At 43.5% G+C, this 20,780-nt stretch overlaps 1 protein-coding gene across 1 annotated transcript in view; it reads left to right on the top strand.

Annotated features, from left to right (window-relative positions):
* Positions 1-20,780, top strand: part of LOC311250695 (formin-2-like) — a 50,306-nt gene that overhangs the window by 9,004 nt on the left and 20,522 nt on the right. The window contains exons 3-7 of the mRNA XM_084342632.1: positions 3,154-3,332; positions 5,532-5,682; positions 8,549-8,601; positions 17,406-18,352; positions 19,506-19,650. Coding sequence (XP_084198758.1) covers positions 3,154-3,332; positions 5,532-5,682; positions 8,549-8,601; positions 17,406-18,352; positions 19,506-19,650 — 1,475 coding nt within the window. The remainder of the gene's footprint in view (positions 1-3,153; positions 3,333-5,531; positions 5,683-8,548; positions 8,602-17,405; positions 18,353-19,505; positions 19,651-20,780) is intronic.

Raw genomic sequence — 20,780 nt, 5'->3', positions numbered from 1 at the left:
TCTGCTATGACCAAGGGCGTCTGGGCAGGCCCCTGTCAAAGTCCAGGCTGTCACACTGGGTTGTGGACGCTATTCGGCAGGCCTATGTGCAGTCAGGTGTGCCTGCACCATCAGGGGTCCGGGCACACCCCACTTGGGGTGTGGCTTCCTCTTGGGCCTTGTGGCGCGGGGCCTCACTCGCCTCCATATGCTCTGCCACCACATGGTCGTCTTAGTCTACCTTTACCAGGTTTTACCGTCTGAATGTGGCCGCCAGCCCCTCCTCCGGGGGGCGTGTGCTGGGCGTGGCCCGACGATGAACTTATTTGTCTCCCCTCAGCCTTGCGTCTTGCGGGCTGAGTGAGCGGCTGCTCTGTGGCCAGGCTGGCCCCTGCGTCTTGCGGGGCCCTGGCCGGTCTCCTTGGGTTAGTCTTGCTTCTTGCGGGCTTCCCTGGCAGCCCTTTCCCTCTCAGGGTTGGCCCTAGCGCCTTGCGGGGCCTGCTCCTGTGAATTGTATATATTGTATATTTGTACATAGTTCGTGTGTTGCACGTTGTGGTGTGGGATTGTGGCTGCACCATCTCCTCACGGGGTGTCTTAAAGATCTACCCCGTACATATGGAATATGTAACAGAGTGGAGAGATAGTCTCAAGACGATAGAGAACGTATGGTTACATTGCAACCTTGGTTCTCTGAGTGAAGAGACTATCTCTCCAGTCCTTAGGCCGCTCGGAGACCCGTTTCGATCAAACTATCAGTGATTACACGCCAGCGCAGGTGCTTTATAGCTACCTAATAGGGCGTGGCCGGGCAAGCCGGTGTGTCTTAAAGAAATTTCCATGTACCCTGACAAGCAGCGGGGGTCATATCCCCATACATATGGAATATGTAACAGAGTGGAGAGATAGTCTCTTCACTCAGAGAACCAAGGTTACAATGTAACCATACGTTATATGCTGAGCTTTTTGGTCCTTGTTACAACCCTGGCAGCAGCATTCTGGATCAGCTGGAGCTGTTCGATGGCTGTCCGTCCGACACCCCCCCCCCCCCCCCCCCCAGAATAGTCCATTGCAGTAGTCCCGCCTTCTAGATGTTTTGAGATCATTTCTCTTATCCTTACGATACTTTTGGAAGGAAGTGGAAGTCGTTAAAGTCTGATTTTGTTATTGAAATAATGTGATTTCTAAAATTATGATCCAAGTCCAGGATAACACAGAGGTTTCTAGCTTAGTTGTTGCTTTTCAGGGACGGACTATAAAGGTGAGCACAGGTTTTTTCTTCATTGGCCCCAAAAACAATGACTTCAGATTTGTCTTCATTTCATGATCCAAATGTTGTTTAATGGACTGTCCCAAGGGGTCTATTGGTCTGCAGTCGTTTGGTGACATTGCTATACAGTAGTTGTGTGTCATTTGCAGTCTTGTGAGAAGAAACCTTAAAATTCTGGATAACTTTGGCTGATGACGGTATGTAAAGATTAAATAACAGAGGTACAGGAATCATCCCTTGCAGAACCCAAAACATTGTTGGGAGAAGCTGCGACATAAAGCTACAAAATCATACATTCTCCTTAAGAATCTGGATGTTCAGAAATTACCAGCTTGGTCAGCTTAATACACATTTGCCTTTTTTCCATCACATCTGCCGGCCTGGCTCTACTCGGTTTGACTCGGAACATCAGCCCAGCGCTGCAGGGATTGACGTACTTATCTTGTGTAGGGGTCAGAGGCGCAGTTGTAAACACTCTTACTTCCCGTAGCCGCCAACAAAGCTCCATCAAGTCAGTGGCAAACAATCTTCTGTGTCTCCGGAGGGAGCTGTGTGGAGACTGATCTGCACTCTGCTTGATGCTCGGAGCATGAGGCTACATTAACCGCTGTGAGAATATCTCTCGTCTCAGATCTCTGACCAAACTGTTGGTGACAAGTTGCATTGTGGGTAATGTAGGCTTATATACTTAAATATAGCCTTAAATCAGCCCTGTTTCCCATTTTGCCCAGTGGCCACTAGCGGTATTGCAGTGTCAGATTCCCGTGTCCCAAAAAGCATTTTCCTCATAGACTGCTAGAGAAGTCTGTCAAAATGCTGACAGGACACCTTAAACTGAAAACAGGGTCAATTATGACTCTGTTACGAGATCACAACATCATCACTATATTAAGTCTATGGGCAGAGCAAGAGCTCACAGGCAGGGCTTACGGGAGAAACACTATTGCGCATATTCAGTGAGGCACATAACCAGGAACTAAACTAAGAGGCTTGAAACTTTGGTTGACAAGTATTTTTCATTGGATTGAATAGCTGCTATCTTTTGGTCGGGTTTCTACTTCTGTTATAAATCTCTGGTTTAGACAAGGAAGAAAAATGTGTGGGGGAAAAATATGATATCTCTGGTTCTGCTGCTTCTGTTTTAACCCTGTCCTAAAAACTGTCCATTGTAAGTTTGACAATGTTATAGGAGTGCAATACAATGCTAAATTACTGGAGTATTTAAATGTCATGTATATGAGAAACAGGGTTTCCATAACTGGATTAAGGGATTAAAGAAGTCTGATTTGCACAGCTAGATTGCTGAAACAAAACAATTCTTACCAGTAGCAAAGTGAATTTATTTTAAATCAGAGACCAAACGTAAGGGACTGTTTGGGAATTATGTGTGTGGTGGGCGGGGATGAACACCGGGGTTGGGGAAAAAAACCCTCCCCCAATAACCCAAAAATAATATAACAGCAATAATACAACTTGATTTACTCTACCTGACATTTGGCAGCTGTCAGTGTATGTAGTGTTCCAAATAAGGACCGCAGTACATCACTGTAGGCAATCGTAGTAGGCTGCATGTAGTTACATGGATTAATGAAGGGCAACCTTTAAAAGAAACACCTTGTGATCACCAGGGCCTGTCAGACATCAGTATCCTAAGAGACACTGCCAGCACTAATGGATTATGAAGTAACTAACCTCAAGTTTTGCAGCATTCAAAACAGGAAAGACAAATATGATGGAACTTACTTCTGCCTGTGGGGATTTAAAGAATATAAATATATCCGGAGCATCTGGGATTACAGCAAATTGCTTTATCAATTTCAATTGATTTTATTACTCATGAAGTACTTGTGGTTCACAAGCTCTCACAAGTAACATAAGCCTTGTTTTCATCACCTGTTGACCAGGTCGAACTCTGCTGGAAAAGCTGTTCTTGCAGCAGCAGCAGGAGGAGCCAGAGGAGGCTGAGAGGCTCTGCTCCAGAATCTTGGCCATGGGTCTCCTGCTGCCATTCACTGACTGCTTCAGAGAGCAGCTAGGAGGCAGCACCACCCACATCACCACCACAGCATCCACCAAGTTTGATGTATGTAGTCAAACTCCCACTCACATTTTTAACCAACTTTGTTTTCAGGTTATATTTGTTGCAAGTTGTTTTTATATATGTTTGTAAATGGAAAGAGCACTGTGACATGAAAAAGAAAATAAATTGACTTTACAAATCATCAAAAAGTAGTTGCAACATATATGAGAAAATTATACACAATATAAATCGTAGGCTTTATTACAAAATATGAAATATTACACTGAACAAAATGTTCCATGCTCATATTAATTAAAATATAAAACCACATAAAATAGGAATACAGGCTGAAACGTTAGCATGTTGTTTCACATGACCAGCATGAATTGGTGAAATTGAGGTTTGTCAACTGTCCTGAAGAAGTGTGTGTGTGCTACCTTCATCCCTCTGGATACTGGATACAATCTCTATTTCAGTCAGGAATTAAATACAAACATTTTACAGAACACTTTTAGAAAGATGGTTCCTTGGTAGAAATATTTATCTATATCTATATCTATATATATATATATATATATATATATATATATATATATATACAGTACAGACCAAAAGTTTGGACACACCTTCTCATTCAATGAGTTTCCTTTCTTTTCATGACTATTGACATTGTAGATTCACACTGAAGGCATCAAAACTATGAATTAACACGTGGAAATATGTACTTAACAAAAAAGTGTAAAACAACTGAAAATACGCCTTATATTCTAGTTTCTTCAAAGTAGCCACCTTTTGCTCTGATTACTGCTTTGCACACACTCTGCATTCTCTTGATGAGCTTCAAGAGGTAGTCACCTGAAATGGTTTTCACTTCACAGGTGTGCCCTGTCAGGTTTAATAAGTGGGATTTCTTGCCTTATAAATGGGGTTGGGACCATCAGTTGTGTTGTGCAGAAGTCAGGTGGATACACAGCTGATAGTCCTACTGAATAGACTGTTAGAATTTGTATTATGGCAAGAAAAAAGCAGCTAAGTAAAGAAAAACGAGTGGCCATCATTACTTTAAGAAATGAAGGTCAGTCAGTCCGAAAAATTGGGAAAACTTTGAAAGTGTCCCCAAGTGCAGTCGCAAAAACCATCAAGCGCTACAAAGAAACTGGCTCACATGAGGACCGCCCCAGGAAAGGAAGACCAAGAGTCACCTCTGCTGCGGAGGATAAGTTCATCCGAGTCACCAGCCTCAGAAATCGCAGGTTAACAGCAGCTCAGATTAGAGACCAGGTCAATGCCACACAGAGTTCTAGCAGCAGACACATCTCTAGAACAACTGTTAAGAGGAGACTGTGTGAATCAGGCCTTCATGGTAGAATAGCTGCTAGGAAACCACTGCTAAGGACAGGCAACAAGCAGAAGAGACTTGTTTGGGCTAAAGAACACAAGGAATGGACATTAGACCAGTGGAAATCTGTGCTTTGGTCTGATGAGTCCAAATTTGAGATCTTTGGTTCCAACCACCGTGTCTTTGTGCGACGCAGAAAAGGTGAACGGATGGACTCTACATGCCTGGTTCCCACCGTGAAGCATGGAGGAGGAGGTGTGATGGTGTGGGGGTGCTTTGCTGGTGACACTGTTGGGGATTTATTCAAAATTGAAGGCATACTGAACCAGCATGGCTACCACAGCATCTTGCAGCGGCATGCTATTCCATCCGGTTTGCGTTTAGTTGGACCATCATTTATTTTTCAACAGGACAATGACCCCAAACACACCTCCAGGCTGTGTAAGGGCTATTTGACCAAGAAGGAGAGTGATGTCACCGGACCTGAACCCAATCGAGATGGTTTGGGGTGAGCTGGACCGCAGAGTGAAGGCAAAAGGGCCAACAAGTGCTAAGCATCTCTGGGAACTCCTTCAAGACTGTTGGAAGACCATTTCAGGTGACTACCTCTTGAAGCTCATCAAGAGAATGCCAAGAGTGTGCGAAGCAGTAATCAAAGCAAAAGGTGGCTACTTTGAAGAACCTAGAATATAAGACATATTTTCAGTTGTTTCACACTTTTTTGTTAAGTATATAATTCCACATGTGTTAATTCATAGTTTTGATGCCTTCAGTGTGAATCTACAATTTTCATAGTCATGAAAATAAAGAAAACTCTTTGAATGGGAAGGTGTGTCCAAACTTTTGGTCTGTACTGTATATATATTGATTGTAATACACGTCAGTGCATCTGTTATATATTTTGAACAAGTTTTGTTTCCCAGCATGACCAGTTGTATACATGGGCAGCAGTCAACCAGCCGACTCACTCTCTGGATCCTCTGGAGGTGAAACTACCAGGGCAGCTGAAGGGTCCCTGGCCTCCAGCCAAGCCAGGAGCAGACACTAAGACTGGACTCAAATCCACAGAGCCGGGTAAGAACTACACTTAAACATGTCCTATATGTATGTACAGTATATGTATATCACAGTCTGCCTAGTTGGCAGGGCTGATAATACAGCAGGACTTTCTCATTTGTAGCTCCAGTTTTTGTGGTCAGGAAATAATTGGGAAGATGCTGAAATTTATGACTTTAAAAATTGTAACACTAACACTGATTTGGAGTTGTACACACTTTCAGTGTATTAAATCTGTTCACAGTATATAGTGTTTAGAAATTCCAGTTAGTGAAGATAATAGTTGCTTGCATCTTTCTACGACATACTGTATGAGCTGTCTTTTATTCTTTAGTCAGTTGTCAAAGTTCAGCATCTCAAAAGTTCACTAATAAACATAAACAATTTGTTTGAGGAAAAAGACAAGATCTCCAAATGTTTCAAACTCATTAATGCCTGGTCTCTGTTCAGTTTTACGCAATGATTCTGATATTTTTTTTGTTTTGTTTCTTTTTTTCTCATTTTTTCTTTTCCTGTGGGGTTTCTCCATCACCATACTTATGCATCTTTAGAGGACAATCAAGGTGAGTAAAAATGTCTGATATTGTTGGCTGTATTTTTGTGATGACTCAAAGTCAGAGAATTTGCAAACATGAGCAGAATGACATTATTGTTTGGCCCCAGGCGAGGATTTGTCTGCCTGTGTATTAATATTATGACTTAAAATAAACCTGCCGCTTCATGGTGGGCAGCATGTCCCAGCTGGAGATGTATAAGTGTCTACCTGCTCACTGTCTCATTGCAGGGAGCCGTCTCTTTTAGAGAAGATGCCCACAAAGGCTTATCCAGTAACAGTGTTACTGTTATTTTATACCATGGTCTGGGTCAATTCTGATTGTTTATCTGGAATTAATTGACACCATGCAGCCAGACACCAGTTAACATACATTTAAACTGTATGTTCATCATTCTAAATTAATGTGCTGCAGCCTGTATCTAAAATGAGTTACACTGACTGTTGTAGCCTTAACCTTAGTACCTCAGTGCCTCTGATATTTACTGTTTGTCAACCGTACACAATGATATTGACTTTGAATCTTGTTAGCATAAAGTTAGCTTTCTGGCTAATAGCTGAGCCAAAGAGTTCTAAGAATTTAGCGGACTAAGTTGTATCTAAGGACCATCCTATTTACTGGAGGAGTGAACGTTTCCATTGTAATAACTGCTACAGCTATCAAACCCCCAGGTTTATCCAGGGAAACTGAGTTATTGCTAGTGAAATACTTTATATTTTGATTGTGAAACACATTAAAATATAAATTAATGGTCCTATTTTTTCTTTTTCTTTGGTAGTGACTATGGTATAAGTGGTTTGATGCTCTTTGAGGAATCCATAATTTCAAGTTAATCCATTGAATCCTGATAAGGGACACCTTATCCTGATAAGGACATATTATCCCAAGGGTCATCCCTCATGTATCGCCCCTTGTTTCACAGTTTTAAATAGTAACTAAACACTCCCTGATAAACCTGTTTTTGCTGCCCTAGTTTAACTTTAAACCTTGACGTGTAGACTCCAGGACCCAGTGACATCACTGCTTTACAACCTGGTGTTAAGTTTTTAAAACTCTACAACTAACTGGCTCAAGCAGACATCAAATTCAAGAGATCAGATTACAAATACAGGGCCGGATCTACTAAAATCCCAAATTGCTTGTACTAATCTGCGTGCGCAATCTAGAAATTTGCGTGTGGGGTTGAACCGCGGTTTGCGGGCGATTTACTAAGAGTGATTGCGTTAATGACAACAGGTGCAAACGTGTTGGAGACACGCCTATTTAAATGAGGGTTTAGTGTGTTTCATGGTTTTCAGCATGGCGAGTTTGAGAGAGCGAAAGCGCAAATTGAAATGCGACCCTTTGGAATGCACAAAGGAATCTGACGGTCGCGCAAAGGAACGCCGTGTGGGAGAAAATCGGTGAAAAAGTTTAATGCTGTTGGAAAAAAATAGGCGAACAGTGGATGAAGTGAAAAGGAGATACCAAGACATCAGAAGAAGAACAAAAGAAAAATTGGCGTATAATAATATAAATATAATAATAATAGTAAACTTGGAAGGAGTTTTGTTATTGCAGGTATTGCGTGACTCCTTCTCGTAGCTGGCTCCAAATCCGCTCTGAGTTCCTCCAACAGCTCCAAAATGGCAAGGCTGGATAGGCGATATGTTCTAATTATAGTTTCCTCATTCATCCCAAAAATGTTTACACGAGGGTGAAAAATGCGTTCTTGGTGTCTCCTTCCATTGTTTCGGCGTCTCCTTCTTGCAACAATAACGGCAGGCATGTGTGCGCAATTACGCATACAAACCGTTTGCACCTCCCTTTGAGGCGTGTTAAATATAGACGCAGTTTCTATTGGCAAAATTGCTTTCAGGTTTGATAAATCGCTTTGTGTGTGCTAATTTAATATATTTACATTTTCTCCACCCACAACATGCACAATTGCGTGTAAACGCCCCATGTTGCATATTCATTGCTGCAAACATACTAACTGAAATCAGTTTGTACATTATTTTGCGTGTGCAAGGAGTTTGCACACGTTTTGATACACGCAAACCTTTAGTAGATCCGGTCCATAGTGTATTATCATCCACAAAAAACTGGCGCTGCTGCTTCGTGTTCACTGGCTATTGGCCATACCATTAGGAGACACTGGTACTGGGTCAAATACCCATCAGTAGATCACAATGTATCACCAGACCTAACTATACTGAGTGAAAGTTTGATGAACCAATGTAAAATGTAACTTCATGTTCACAGTTACCTACAGGAGACTTCTGATACTGCTGAACAGTGCCTCTGTTGTACTGTATTGTACTGACCTGCTGATGTGTCTGTTTGTTCAGAACACCAAGCAGCCATCTTGGGTACAAGGCAACAACAGAAGGAGAGCCAAGAGGTCAGTCATTTAAATTTTCTCTACTTTGATTAAAGCCTCAGACTATAATTATTTTTTTTACCAAATATCTGTAAATCAAGAACAAAAAACAAAACAAAACAAAAAACACAGCACATCACAAGTTAATTCTGCACAATGAGCTGTGGTTGCACAGCAAAAAGCTTGTACAACCCTGAGACTTCCCATAGTTTGTTCTGCTGCAACATGGTCCTAAAATAAACATTTTTTCATAGTCATTTTCTCTGATATGTATATTTTCTTCTACAGTGAAGTAATGATCATCTCAATGGACTCTGGCGAGTGTGATGGATTTGTATTAAAAAATCATGAACACACATTAGTGTGGCATGCAAGGTTTAGTCATAAATGGCTTGAGAACCCAGTGCTTTCAGTTTCAATGAGCAATACTTTATACAAGAATACATGAGAGCCCTTTGATTGAAGTCTGTTCACCATCTGAGAAGTTCTGAAGAACTTCAATAATGTTATGTTTTCACAAGAAGAAGCTCTTTAAGTTTATTTTTTGAATTTCTTGTTATTATAAATTGTCAATTATAAACAGTTTTATTTAAACAAAAAGTCCACACTGCACTGGCCTCTATAGACTGAAATATTTTACAGGCATTTCTTGTAGCAAAACACCTGAGCACATGTGTATTGGAATTTGTATTTATAGAAGCCTGAAAGAGTCACATTTGGGCAAAAAGAGCCCAATGTTCTGCTTCCATTGGTCTCACTTTTGTCCCAAATTTAGAACAGTGTTATGTGTGCCTCTGGTGTGTGTGTGTGTCTCGCTCTCTCTCCCTCTCTCTCTCTCCCTGATTTTCATTCCCCTCCCTCTCTACCTGAGCACACCTGAGTGTGATCGGTGATTGGTTGGAGTGGGGGGAAGGGATAAGAGGGCGCAGGGACAGGTGAGCCTTAGCAAACACACGAGCAGCAGCGCACTGGTGAGGAGTTTGTTTGAACCTGTTGTTTGTAAAGGTTGATTCCTAAGCCTTCACGCACGCTTGGGTGCGGGGGCTTTGTGCGGGTGGTGTATGTTGGTGGACGTTGTTAGGTTTGGGTTGGAGGTTGCCGGTGGTCCTGTTTTCGGGTTTTCTTTGTTAGGGTTTATTTTCCACGCAGGCAGGTGAAGGGGGAGACGCGGGGAACGACGGCCCACTGCGTGGCTGGTCCACCGTCTCTTCATCCTTTTGTTCTTTTTTGCCGGGACCTCCAGCCCCTTTTTGTTTATTTTTATGTTTATCAATTCAATAAAATCATTCGCCTTAAATCTGAATCCTCTGTGTCGTGTCCATTCTGTGTTGCGCCTCCAAACCCCTGGTTTTCGAGCTAAAGGTTAATCCGAACTGATGGAGGCCGTAACATATTTGGGGGCTCGTCTAAACGCGGTTCTCCCGCTTTAGGTGGTGTTTGTAGGCTGTAGTGTGGTGTGATGAAGTGCTGAAGGCTTTTTTCTGGTTTTGCCTCAGCGTGTGGCTGCGAGTTGTTGTCTTTAACGCAGTTACTTGTGTCGGTGAACTGTATCGTGGTTGTTTTTTTCTCTCCCGGTGTTAATTGAAGTGTGTTTTGACAAGGGGGACAGTGACCTTGATACTTTGTAGTGTTTGCCGTTACCGCAGTCTACTTTTTGGTGTGTTTTTGTGCACACGTTGGCCACTGGGTTTGTGTCGGTAGACTGTATCATGGTGAATTATTTCCTCTCCCGGTGTTAATTGAAATATACCTTGATAAAGGGGGAAGGTCACTTTGATACTTTGTATTGTTTGCCGTTACCTCAGTCTACTTTTGGTGTGTTTTTTGTGCACACGTTTGTGGATGCCATTGGGTTTTGTGCTGCTGCTGCTCATTTGGTTTGTGTGTGTGTCCTGTGCCATATTATCCGGGCGGTGTGTGTGTTTTTGTTATCTTTTCACGGCCCTTTCCCGTTCAGGGAATTCCTTTATTTTAGTGATCTGTTGGTCGGGTGTGTTGCTTGTTGCTCTTAGAAAAAATGGAGTTTGATCTTGACGATTTTGTAGAACAACCTAGCCTGGATAAATTGCATCCCTGCAAGAAGGAGCATTTATTCGTTGTCGCCGATCATTTCGGTATTGCCGTGCCTAAACAAGTGAAGAAGCAGGTGGTTAAATCTGAGTTAGTGACTGCTTTAGTTGATAAGGGGGTTTTGCCTTGTGACCCCGGCGCAGTCGCAGTGAGTTCACCTGCGGGGATGGAAGACCCGGTGGTACAGGTTCGTTTGAAGGAGTTACAGGTTGAGATGCGTCGCTTGAAGATAAAGGAAAAGGAGCTTTACTTTGAATTGCAGGCACGCAAGCTTGAGCTTGAGAGACAGGTTCGTTTGAAAGAGCTGGAATTGAAGGAACACCCCCCGCCACCCGTGGGCTCTCAGTCGGATGACTTTGACGTTAATAAATGTATTCGCTTGGTTCCTCCCTTTCATGAGAGAGATGTTGATAAGTATTTTACTTTGTTTGAGCGTGTTGCAGAGACGTTGAAGTGGCCTAAGACCACTTGGCCACTGCTTTTGCAAAGTGTGTTTCGTGGCAAGGCTCAAGACGCCTATACATCGTTGTCGCCCGACTTGAGTTTGGATTATGACAGGGTCAAAACAGCTGTGCTGAGGGCTTATGAGTTGGTGCCTGAGGCATATCGCGAAAAGTTTCGCAGGTCCAGGAAAACTGACTGCCTCGGTTATGTTGAATTTGGCCGCGACAAGGAAGTTTTGTTTGATCGTTGGTGTCAGTCTAAAAATGTCACTGATTTTGATGGTCTGCGTAATCTAATATTATTAGAAGAATTTAAGAACTGCTTACCAGACAGAATTGCCACTTATGTTAACGAGCAGAAGGTGTCTACAGTCTCTGATGCAGCTGTCCTGGCTGATGAGTACATCCTCACGCACAGGGAGACCTTTGACAGGTCTCACCTGTCCTCTGGGCGTGGTGCTCCTGTAGCAAAGTCCTTTTCTTTTCCTATGAAATCAAGCTTTCGTGGTGAAGGTAAAACCGGCAATAGGGAAGGGGTTGACGCTAAAGACAGGCCAGTCTGTTTTTACTGTAGGAAGCCCAGCCACACCCTGAACCAATGTTTTGCTTTAGAGAAAAAAAAATAAGGCTTCGAAAGCTGTTAATCTGTTGAAAACAGAGGCGGTGCCGAAACGGCGGTCCCGGCCTGTACAGTCCATGTCTGTTAGTCCTGATCTTGATGTGTATGCTCCATTCATTATGAAAGGTTTTGTGTCCCTGTCAGAGGAGGCCCCAAAGATCCCTATTACCATCCTGAGGGATAGTGCAGCCTCGCAGTCAGTCATTCTCGACGGAGTGCTGCCATTTTCTGATAAATCCTCTGTTGGCTCTGTGGCTCTGGTTCGGGGGTTTGGCATGCAGTTTGTTGGCGTGCCATTGCATGCTATTCACCTCGACTCTGAGCTGGTAGAGGGGCGTGTAGTGGTGGGTGTAAGTTCACAATTTCCCATTGACGGAGTATCCTTCATCTTAGGTAACGATTTGGCTGGGGGTAAAGTGTTATTAACTCCCGAAGTTACTGCTGTTCCTCTCTCTGCGCACTCGGATGACTTAAAATCGAGGTTTCCGGAGGTCTTTTCAGTGTGCGCTATCACTCATGCGATGTCTGTGAAGCGAAAGCAGGATTTGCCTGGTGAGGATGGCGAGATGGGATTAGCTGACATTTTCTTGGCTGATTCTGACTGTTTGGTTTCCTCACCTGTAGTCTCTCCTCCCGCTCCGCTTTCACCTGTTGCTCCGTCAGCTCCCGCTGTTTCGTCTTTTGGTGAAGAGCTAAGCTCTAAAGTGTGCATGTCACGGGGACAGCTTGTTGTTGAACAGAAGCTCGATTCGTCACTAGCTCCTTGTTTTGATGCTGTGGTTCCAGCGGATGAGGTTGAGAAGATGTCCACCTGTTACTTCTTACGGGACGGTGTGCTCGTGCGTAAATGGATGCCACGGCACGTGTCCGCACAGGATGATTGGGGTGTGGTGGTTCAAGTTGTGGTTCCGAAATCTCATCGGGGTGAAATCCTCAAACTGGCTCATGATAATCCGCTTGCTGGCCATTTAGGAGTGAATAAAACGTACAATAGCATTTTGCGTTGTTTTGTCTGGCCAGGATTAAAACGGGATGTGAGGCAATACTGCAAAACATGTCACGTCTGTCAAATCTCGGGTAAACCGAATCAGCGCATTCCACCATTCCCGCTTTATCCAATTCCAGTGGTGACCGAACCGTTTAAGCGGGTTCTTGTTGACTGTGTTGGTCCGTTGCCACGCACGAAGGCGGGCAACAAGTTTCTTCTGACCATCATGTGTTCGGCCACTCGGTTTCCTGAGGCCATTCTCATGAGTAAGATTACTGCAAAAACTGTTGTGGGAGCGCTAGTGAAGTTTTTCTCTCTTTTTGGTTTGCCGAAAGTCATGCAAACTGACCAGGGGTCTAATTTCATGTCGCGTATTTTTGCTCAGGTAATGAAACAACTGGACATCACTCACTGCTGCTCTAGTGCATACCATCCAGAGAGTCAAGGGGCAATTGAGCGTTTCCATCAGACCTAAAAATCTATTCTCCGCACTTACTGCTTGGAGTCTAAGAAGGACTGGGATGAGGGTGTCCATCTCCTCCTTTTTGCTGCCCGTGAGGTGGTTCAGGAGTCCCTAGGCTTTAGTCCGGCAGAGTTAGTGTTTGCACACACGGTGCGTGGCCCTCTGAAGTTGTTGCAGGAAAAATGGTTGCGTGACATCAGGCCACAGAACCTGTTTGATTACGTCAGTAATTTTCGCTTCAAGCTTCATCGCGCTTGTGAGTTGGCAAAGCAGAACATGTCCGTTGTTCAAACTAAAATGAAAAGGTGGTATGATGCGGATGCTAAAAGTAGATCATTCGGTCCAAGTGATAAGGTGTTAGTGATATTGCCCATTCCCGGTTCCGCTTTGCAGGCTCGTTACAGCGGTCCATATGTAGTCGAAAAAAGGGTGAGTGACCGGAACTACATAGTTGCCACTCCCGAGTGCCGAAGGCGAAGTAGATTGTGTCACGTAAACATGTTAAAGCCATACCTGGACCGACAGTCTGTCCCTCAGCCCCCTGTCAGTGTGGAGTGCAAGGCCGTTGCGACGCTGTCCAGTACTGAAGTGATTGATGAGGCTCTGTCCGGTGCTGATCCCACGGTGGCCCTGGTGGCTTCAGGGTTTGATGTCGAGGATATCCCTGGCCCGTCCAGTGCTGTTGTCCAAGGACGGTTAAATAATGCTGAAATGTTGTCCAAACTTGATGAATGTTTTCTGCATTTGGCTCAGGTTCAGCATGAAGATGTGGTCAGTTTGATAAAATCTCACATCTCTCTGTTTTCAGACATGCCGACTAGGACCCATGTGCTGCAGCACGACATTGACGTGGGCGATGCGCCACCAATAAAACAGCATCCGTACCGGGTCAATCCCGGCAAGCGCCTCCGTTTACAGCAGCAGGTGGCCTACATGCTGGAGAACGGCATTGCAGAGCCCAGCTCTAGTTCGTGGAGTTCGCCGTGTCTCCTTGCTAATAAGTCCGATGGCTCTGACCAATTCTGCACGGATTTCCGTAAGGTGAATGTGGTCGACTGTTATCCTCTTCCTCGAGTTCAGGACTGTGTAGACCATGTCGGCGGTGCCACTTATGTAACAAAACTTGACCTGTTAAAAGGGTATTGGCAGGTGCCGCTGACTCCTCGGGCGAGGGAGATCTCTGCGTTTGTGACCCCTGATGCTTTTTTGCAGTACACGGTGATGCCATTTGGCGTGCGAAATGCGCCTGCGACCTTCCAATGCCTAGTGAACGTGGTCTTGTCGGGTCTGTCGGGGTGCGAGGCGTATTTAGATGACATCGTGGTTTACTCGTGTTCGTGGCATGACCATGTCCAGCAGCTTCGTGCAGTCTTCGGGAGGCTGCGTGATGCCAACCTTACGCTCAATTTGGGGAAATGTGAATTCGGTCGAGCCACTGTAGAGTATTTGGGGAAAGTTGTGGGTCACGGGCAGGTTAGGCCGGTGCATTCAAAAGTGGAGGCCATCCTGTCGTTCCCTGCACCGGGTACCCGTCGTGAGCTGCGCCGCTTTTTAGGGATGGCGGGGTACTACAGAAGCTTCTGTAGGAACTTTTCTGCTGTTGCGGCCCCGCTTACCAATCTGTTAAGCCCCAAGAGGCGTTTCCACTGGTCTGAGAGTTGCCAGCAGGCGTTTGACTGTGTGAAGGCCCTGATGACGCATGCGCCGGTCCTGTCCTTCTCCAGGATGGAGAGGATGGCATTGGGCACCCCGTCTCATATTTCTCCAGAAAGTTTAATCAACATCAGCGTGTGTATTCCACGGTCGAAAAGGAGGCTCTCGCGCTTGTGTTGGCCCTCAAGCAGCTAGTGCACCAATCATCATTTACACAGACCACAATCCTCTGGTATTTATCAATCAGATGCGTAACACCAACCACAGGTTGATGCACTGGGCTTTGTTTTTGCAGTCTTTTAACATCACGATCCGGCACGTTAAGGGTCGGGAAAATATCTTGGCCGACACTCTGTCGCGCTGTCATGGTTTTTGAGGCGTTAATGAGGTTCGCGGCGCTCCCCCCCATTCACTATTTTAGGGTGGGGGTGTTATGTGTGCCTCTGGTGTGTGTGTGTCTCGCTCTCTCTCCCTCTCTCTCTCCCTGATTTTCATTCCCCTCCCTCTGTACCTGAGCACACCTGAGTGTGATCGGTGATTGGTTGGAGTGGGGGGAAGGGATAAGAGGGCGCAGGGACAGGTGAGCCTTAGCACACACACGAGCAGCGCACTGGTGAGGAGTTTGTTTGAACCTGTTGTTTATAAAGGTTGATTCCTAAGCCTTCACGCACGCTTGGGTGCGGGGGCTTTGTGCGGGTGGTGTATGTTGGTGGACGTTGTTAGGTTTGGGTTGGAGGTTGCCGGTGGTCCTGTTTTCGGGTTTTCTTTGTTAGGGTTTATTTTCCACGCAGGCAGGTGAAGGGGGAGACGCGGGGAACGACGGCCCACTGCGTGGCTGGTCCACCGTCTCTTCATCCTTTTGTTCTTTTTTGCCGGGACCTCCAGCCCCTTTTTGTTTATTTTTATGTTAATCAATTCAATAAAATCATTTGCCTTAAATCTGAATCCTCTGTGTGGTGTCCATTCTGTGTTGCGCCTCCAAACCCCTGGTTTTTGAGCTAAAGGTTAATCCGAACTGATGGAGGCCGTAACAAACAGATATAAACATATTCAGGACATAAACATCAGGACTATATACTGATTGTAGGAAAATGACATTCAAAACACAATTAATATACAAGGAAATATTAAGTGTTTGGACTGACAAGCAAAGCTAAACATGCACATGTAATCTAATCAAGCCAATCTAATCTTAGCATACAATTATATTCTCAAACTATAACTTTTTCTTTAAAGTGGAATCAGACAACTTTTCAAATCCCCCTGCATAGTCTTTAAATAATGAATAGCATAGTGAAAGCGAGACTTACAGCGAAACAGTCTGTATGCTGATGGTGTCATTTTTTTACAGCCATTACACAGTAAGCAGTATTTACTTTAATGATAAGTTAAAGCAAAAGACTTGTCTATTGCCAGTTTAAATATTATGACTTTTTTCTTATAAAATCATGGTTTTATTTACATACTCCATTTACATACACTTGTACACATGGCAGTCTTGATTTCCAATGATTTCTACAGCTCTTATTTTTCTGTGATGGAATGAGTGGACCATAAACTACTTTGTCACAAAAAACATCCATGACTTTAAGCTCAAAAATATACATACAACAACTTGAACAATCAATTTTGGTGATTATAGAAAGTTGTGTGAATCATATTTTCTTTGTAGCATGGCCTCTTAACTTCTTCTGAGTGATTATGATTAAAGACAGCTGATGACTTGTCTGGGTCCATTTTAATAGGGCTTATTTGATACACCCATTAGACTCATCCGCAAACACTACAATGGGAAAGTCTAAGGAGCTCAGCATTGATCTGAAATAGCTCATTATTGAATTGAACAAGTCAGCAAAGTCACTGCAGCCATTCCAGAGCAGTTACAGGTCCCAAGATCAACTGTACAAACAACTGTTTGCAAGTATAAAGTGCATGGCACAGTTGTGTCACTGCCACAATCAGGAGGAAAACACAAACTATCACCTGCTGCTGAGAGAAAATTGGTCAGGATGGGCAAGAGTCAACTAAAAAAAAACAGAAAGGCAGACTGCAATCAATAAGAAGCTGCTGGAAGACTTGTGGATGGCTATCAAAACCACCTAATTGAGGTGAAAATGGCCAGGAGAAAGTAATTAGAATTACTGTATGTATATTTTTGACCAAGCACATTTGGTCACATTTTCATTTTCAAGTAGTTTGTGTTCTACTCATTCCTTCACAGAAAAATGAGAGCTGTAGAAATCATTGAAACTCAAGACTGCCGTGATATACATGTTCTTTAAGTGTTCAAGTGGATGTAAACTTTTGACCGCAACTGTACATTAATATAATGATGTTTTTTTTTTTATCATTACAGTAGATTACAGTATCACCTTATCTCATATTATGACCTTCCGCTCTATCATAAATATTAGCTAAATTCTCATCCTATAGTCTTTTTTTAGCCTACATATGGATTTTTATCCCCCCATGTGGTCAATGTGATTTGTCAGTGATGATAAACAAGATTTTTTTTGAGGAAGTGATTCCTACAAACACATTTTACCTCTCTGATTTTTGCTGTAGCTCATGATTTTCTCTTATTTGCAGGTGGAGTGCGTCCTTCCTTCTACAAAACTGAAAGAAAAACACGTCAATGTCATCCAACAGCTGGAACAAACCATAGAAGACCTCAGAACTAAGATAGCAGAGCTGGAGCGACAGCCCCCTCTGCTGGACAGAGACAGTGTGAAAGCCCTCCCCTCCACCACAGACAGGGAGTGTGGAGGAGAGGAGAGCCTGCTGAGGGATGTCTGTGACGCTCACCTGCAGACTGAAGCAGCTGCCACTCTGGGCTGCCTGGAGGCCAAGTCTGTGCAGACCTCACCCATGGATGACAGCTTTAAGTTCAAAGTGCCTTGTACTGAGCCGGGTGGAGACAACGGCTTTCTGCAGCCTCCACCCAGGCAGGATGGCTTTCAGTGTTCATGTCAGCTGCAGACTCCCTCACCTCCTTCACCTCCCCTTCCAGGAGGAGCACCTCCTTTACCAGGAGAAACTGTGGCACCTCCTCCTCCACCACCTCCTCCTCCACCATTACCAGGAGGCTCGATGCCAGCTCCTCCACCTCCACCACCATTACCTCCTGGTTCAGCAGTTCCTCCACCTCCACCTCCTCCTCCTCCCCCTGGTGGCATTGCTCTGCCTCCACCTCCTCCTCCACTTCCTGGTGGCATTGCTCCACCCCCACCTCCTCCTCCTCCTCCTCTTCCTGGCGGCATTGCTCTACCTCCTCCACCATTACCAGGAGTAGGAGGCCCACCTCCTCCACCACCACCACCACCAGGCTGTGGACCTCCTCCTCCCCCGCCTCCACCAGGAGCCATCTGTGTTCCTCTGGCTCTGCCAGGGGCTCTGGGCTCCCTGCCTCCTCCTCTCCCGCTGGGCCTGTACGCTCTGGGTCTGACGCAGGAGAAACCACCCAGGAAGGCTGTGGTGGAGCCACCCAGACCCATGAAGCCCCTCTACTGGACCAGGATCCAGCTGACAGCCAAAAAGTTAGGATGATGTAGCTCAAATAGCCTCAAGAAAATGTTGCAGTTTGTTTAACTTTACTTCCATTCTGATCTCAAACATGATATTCTACATTGTTGAGTAAACTGGGAAAAGATCCGACAGCAAAAAGTCACAGTTCAGAGAACGGATCTGATCTTATTTGAGTTTAATGCTAAAATCTTAGATGGTATCCTACTAAAAACACCTGCAGACATTATAACATAAGGTTGGCACTAGTCTATTAATTTTTTATTTTTTTAATTAATCCCTTGTGCAGAGTTAATATGTTTTAGTTTGTCTCTATATATTTTCCGTCCTATTGGTTCCTACTGAAGATCTAAATCTTCTAAAACAGCTCGCAAGCTGATCAGTGCCTAACCCAGTTTTTAGCAAACAGGAGAAAGAAGTGCATTTGTTGGGGACTACTTTCAGCAGTGGATTAATCCACATGTGTTGCTCTAGTGCAGTGTTTCTCAAACTTGTAACACTGTGTACCACCTCAGAAAAAACTGTTTTGCGCTACTTGCTGCTAACATTAGTTGCTGTTCAAGGAGCCACTAGCTCTTGTGCTCAGTTCACTGTCATCAACTTCAGTTTAAACAGGGCTGCTTGAAATATTCTCCTCCTGCTACGCCCTCCTAATCCCCATAGTTCCTGTTTGGAGCCACATTTATAGAGATGACTATATAAAACGTAATTCAGTAAAATAATACATGAACAATCTAATCAGTGAGAGATTGGTGTGTAAAAGCAGTACAGCCTCTAAAAGTTGTACAGTTACTTGTGGCTCACATGATCAAATTGGGAAATGGTGTGTCCAACCCACTCACAAACATTACAGTCCTTGGAGCTAGTCCTATTTTCTAAAAGTTTCAAAATAAATGTGATAGAAAGAACAGGATGTAATACTACTACTAATAAAGTTGAATTATATTTGACTTACAAATCTAACTTTACAAAGCTGTGTAAAACCAAGACGCTCAGAGTGGATTTGAACACATCATGATGTTGAATGTCATCAAAATAAGCTTGTCTATTTGCTACACGGTCAGGTCAGGTCACATTCACAATTCATAAAAATCTATGCAGAACTGTTTGAATTTAGAGGCCCACAGCGATAATTATAGCTTGTCTGTGCTCTTCTGTGTTTCTCAGAGAGGTTTCTTCTTCAATGGTGTGGGAGAATATTGAGGAGCCTGACGTGGACTTTGAGGAATTTGTAGAGTTGTTCTCAAAATCGGCTGTGAAGGTGAAGAAGCAGCCGCTCTCTGACACCATCACCAAGTCCAAGGCCAAACAGGTTTGTGTCTTTTACACATATGTACAAAACGTGCATTCAAGGTTCAAGGGGATTCTTTATTATAAAACACAGGGTTGCATAACAAAATGAAAGTTTGTAAAATACTAAATGCTACACAACACGAAATATGTAGTGTATTTTCTGAATTTGAATGTAAGCAGCAGCAACAAGATGGTGATGATTATGTTGTCGGCATCTTCATGTTAAAAGTTCAACATCTGGGAAACACTGTTCAATAACTTTGATTGTGTTTGAGCACCAAGCATCAACGCTGTAACATGTACTGCATGCTAATGTACATGTAGTATTGTCACAAATATTAAGTCAACAACAGCTAATTATAGATTTAACTTATTCTTTTTTACATGTCTTTCTCAAAACTTTAAAGTCTGATATGGATTATTATGTATGTCACTTAAAGATTCTTATTGTCTTAATCACTAAATTATATTCCGTAAATTAAAAGTTAGATAAACTAAGCTTAAGGCAACATTATGTAGAAATTGGGATTTTGTGTGATTTGGCGCCCCCCACAGTTTCTGAGTGCAGCACCACTGTCATAAATACACTGTCATAAATACAAATCCCAGGCGTGTAAAAATTTGTCAGACGTAATGTAGGTGCTAACTACAAACAAAACTCATTACATCATAACAATGTAATGTGTTGAAAACTTGTATATACATGTATATAATGCTGTGAGCCTACCCTCTCACTGAAGTTACATAGTGCAGAAACAAGTGCCAAAGACACCATTCACTATTTTACAAGATACTGTACCATCAAAATGATTATGAAGCTGTTATTTTAAGGCTACATAATGTTGCTTTAGATACATAATCACAGTTCCATCACACATAAAGTCCATAAAATACGAAAAGTAGCCAACAGCTATTGGCTAAATGGCCTTAAAGTCTTGTTGTGCAGATTCACGGTCCCCAGAGGATTATTTCCTCTTGCAGGAAATGCACTTTCAAGACACATGTTATGTATAATGTGTTACATTGTATGGGGGACTGAACCTGCCTAAATAATAAGTAAAACAATTATCTAAATGAATGGATATCTAAATAAATGTATCAATAAATAAATATAAATGTATATATATAAATATATAATAATTTAATATA

Source organism: Pagrus pagrus, assembly GCF_965226575.1.
Source record: "Pagrus pagrus genome assembly, chromosome: 21".
Taxonomy (NCBI): domain Eukaryota; kingdom Metazoa; phylum Chordata; class Actinopteri; order Spariformes; family Sparidae; genus Pagrus; species Pagrus pagrus.
Note: the sequence above shows the minus strand (reverse complement) of the source record. Positions and strands in the feature narration are given on the sequence as shown.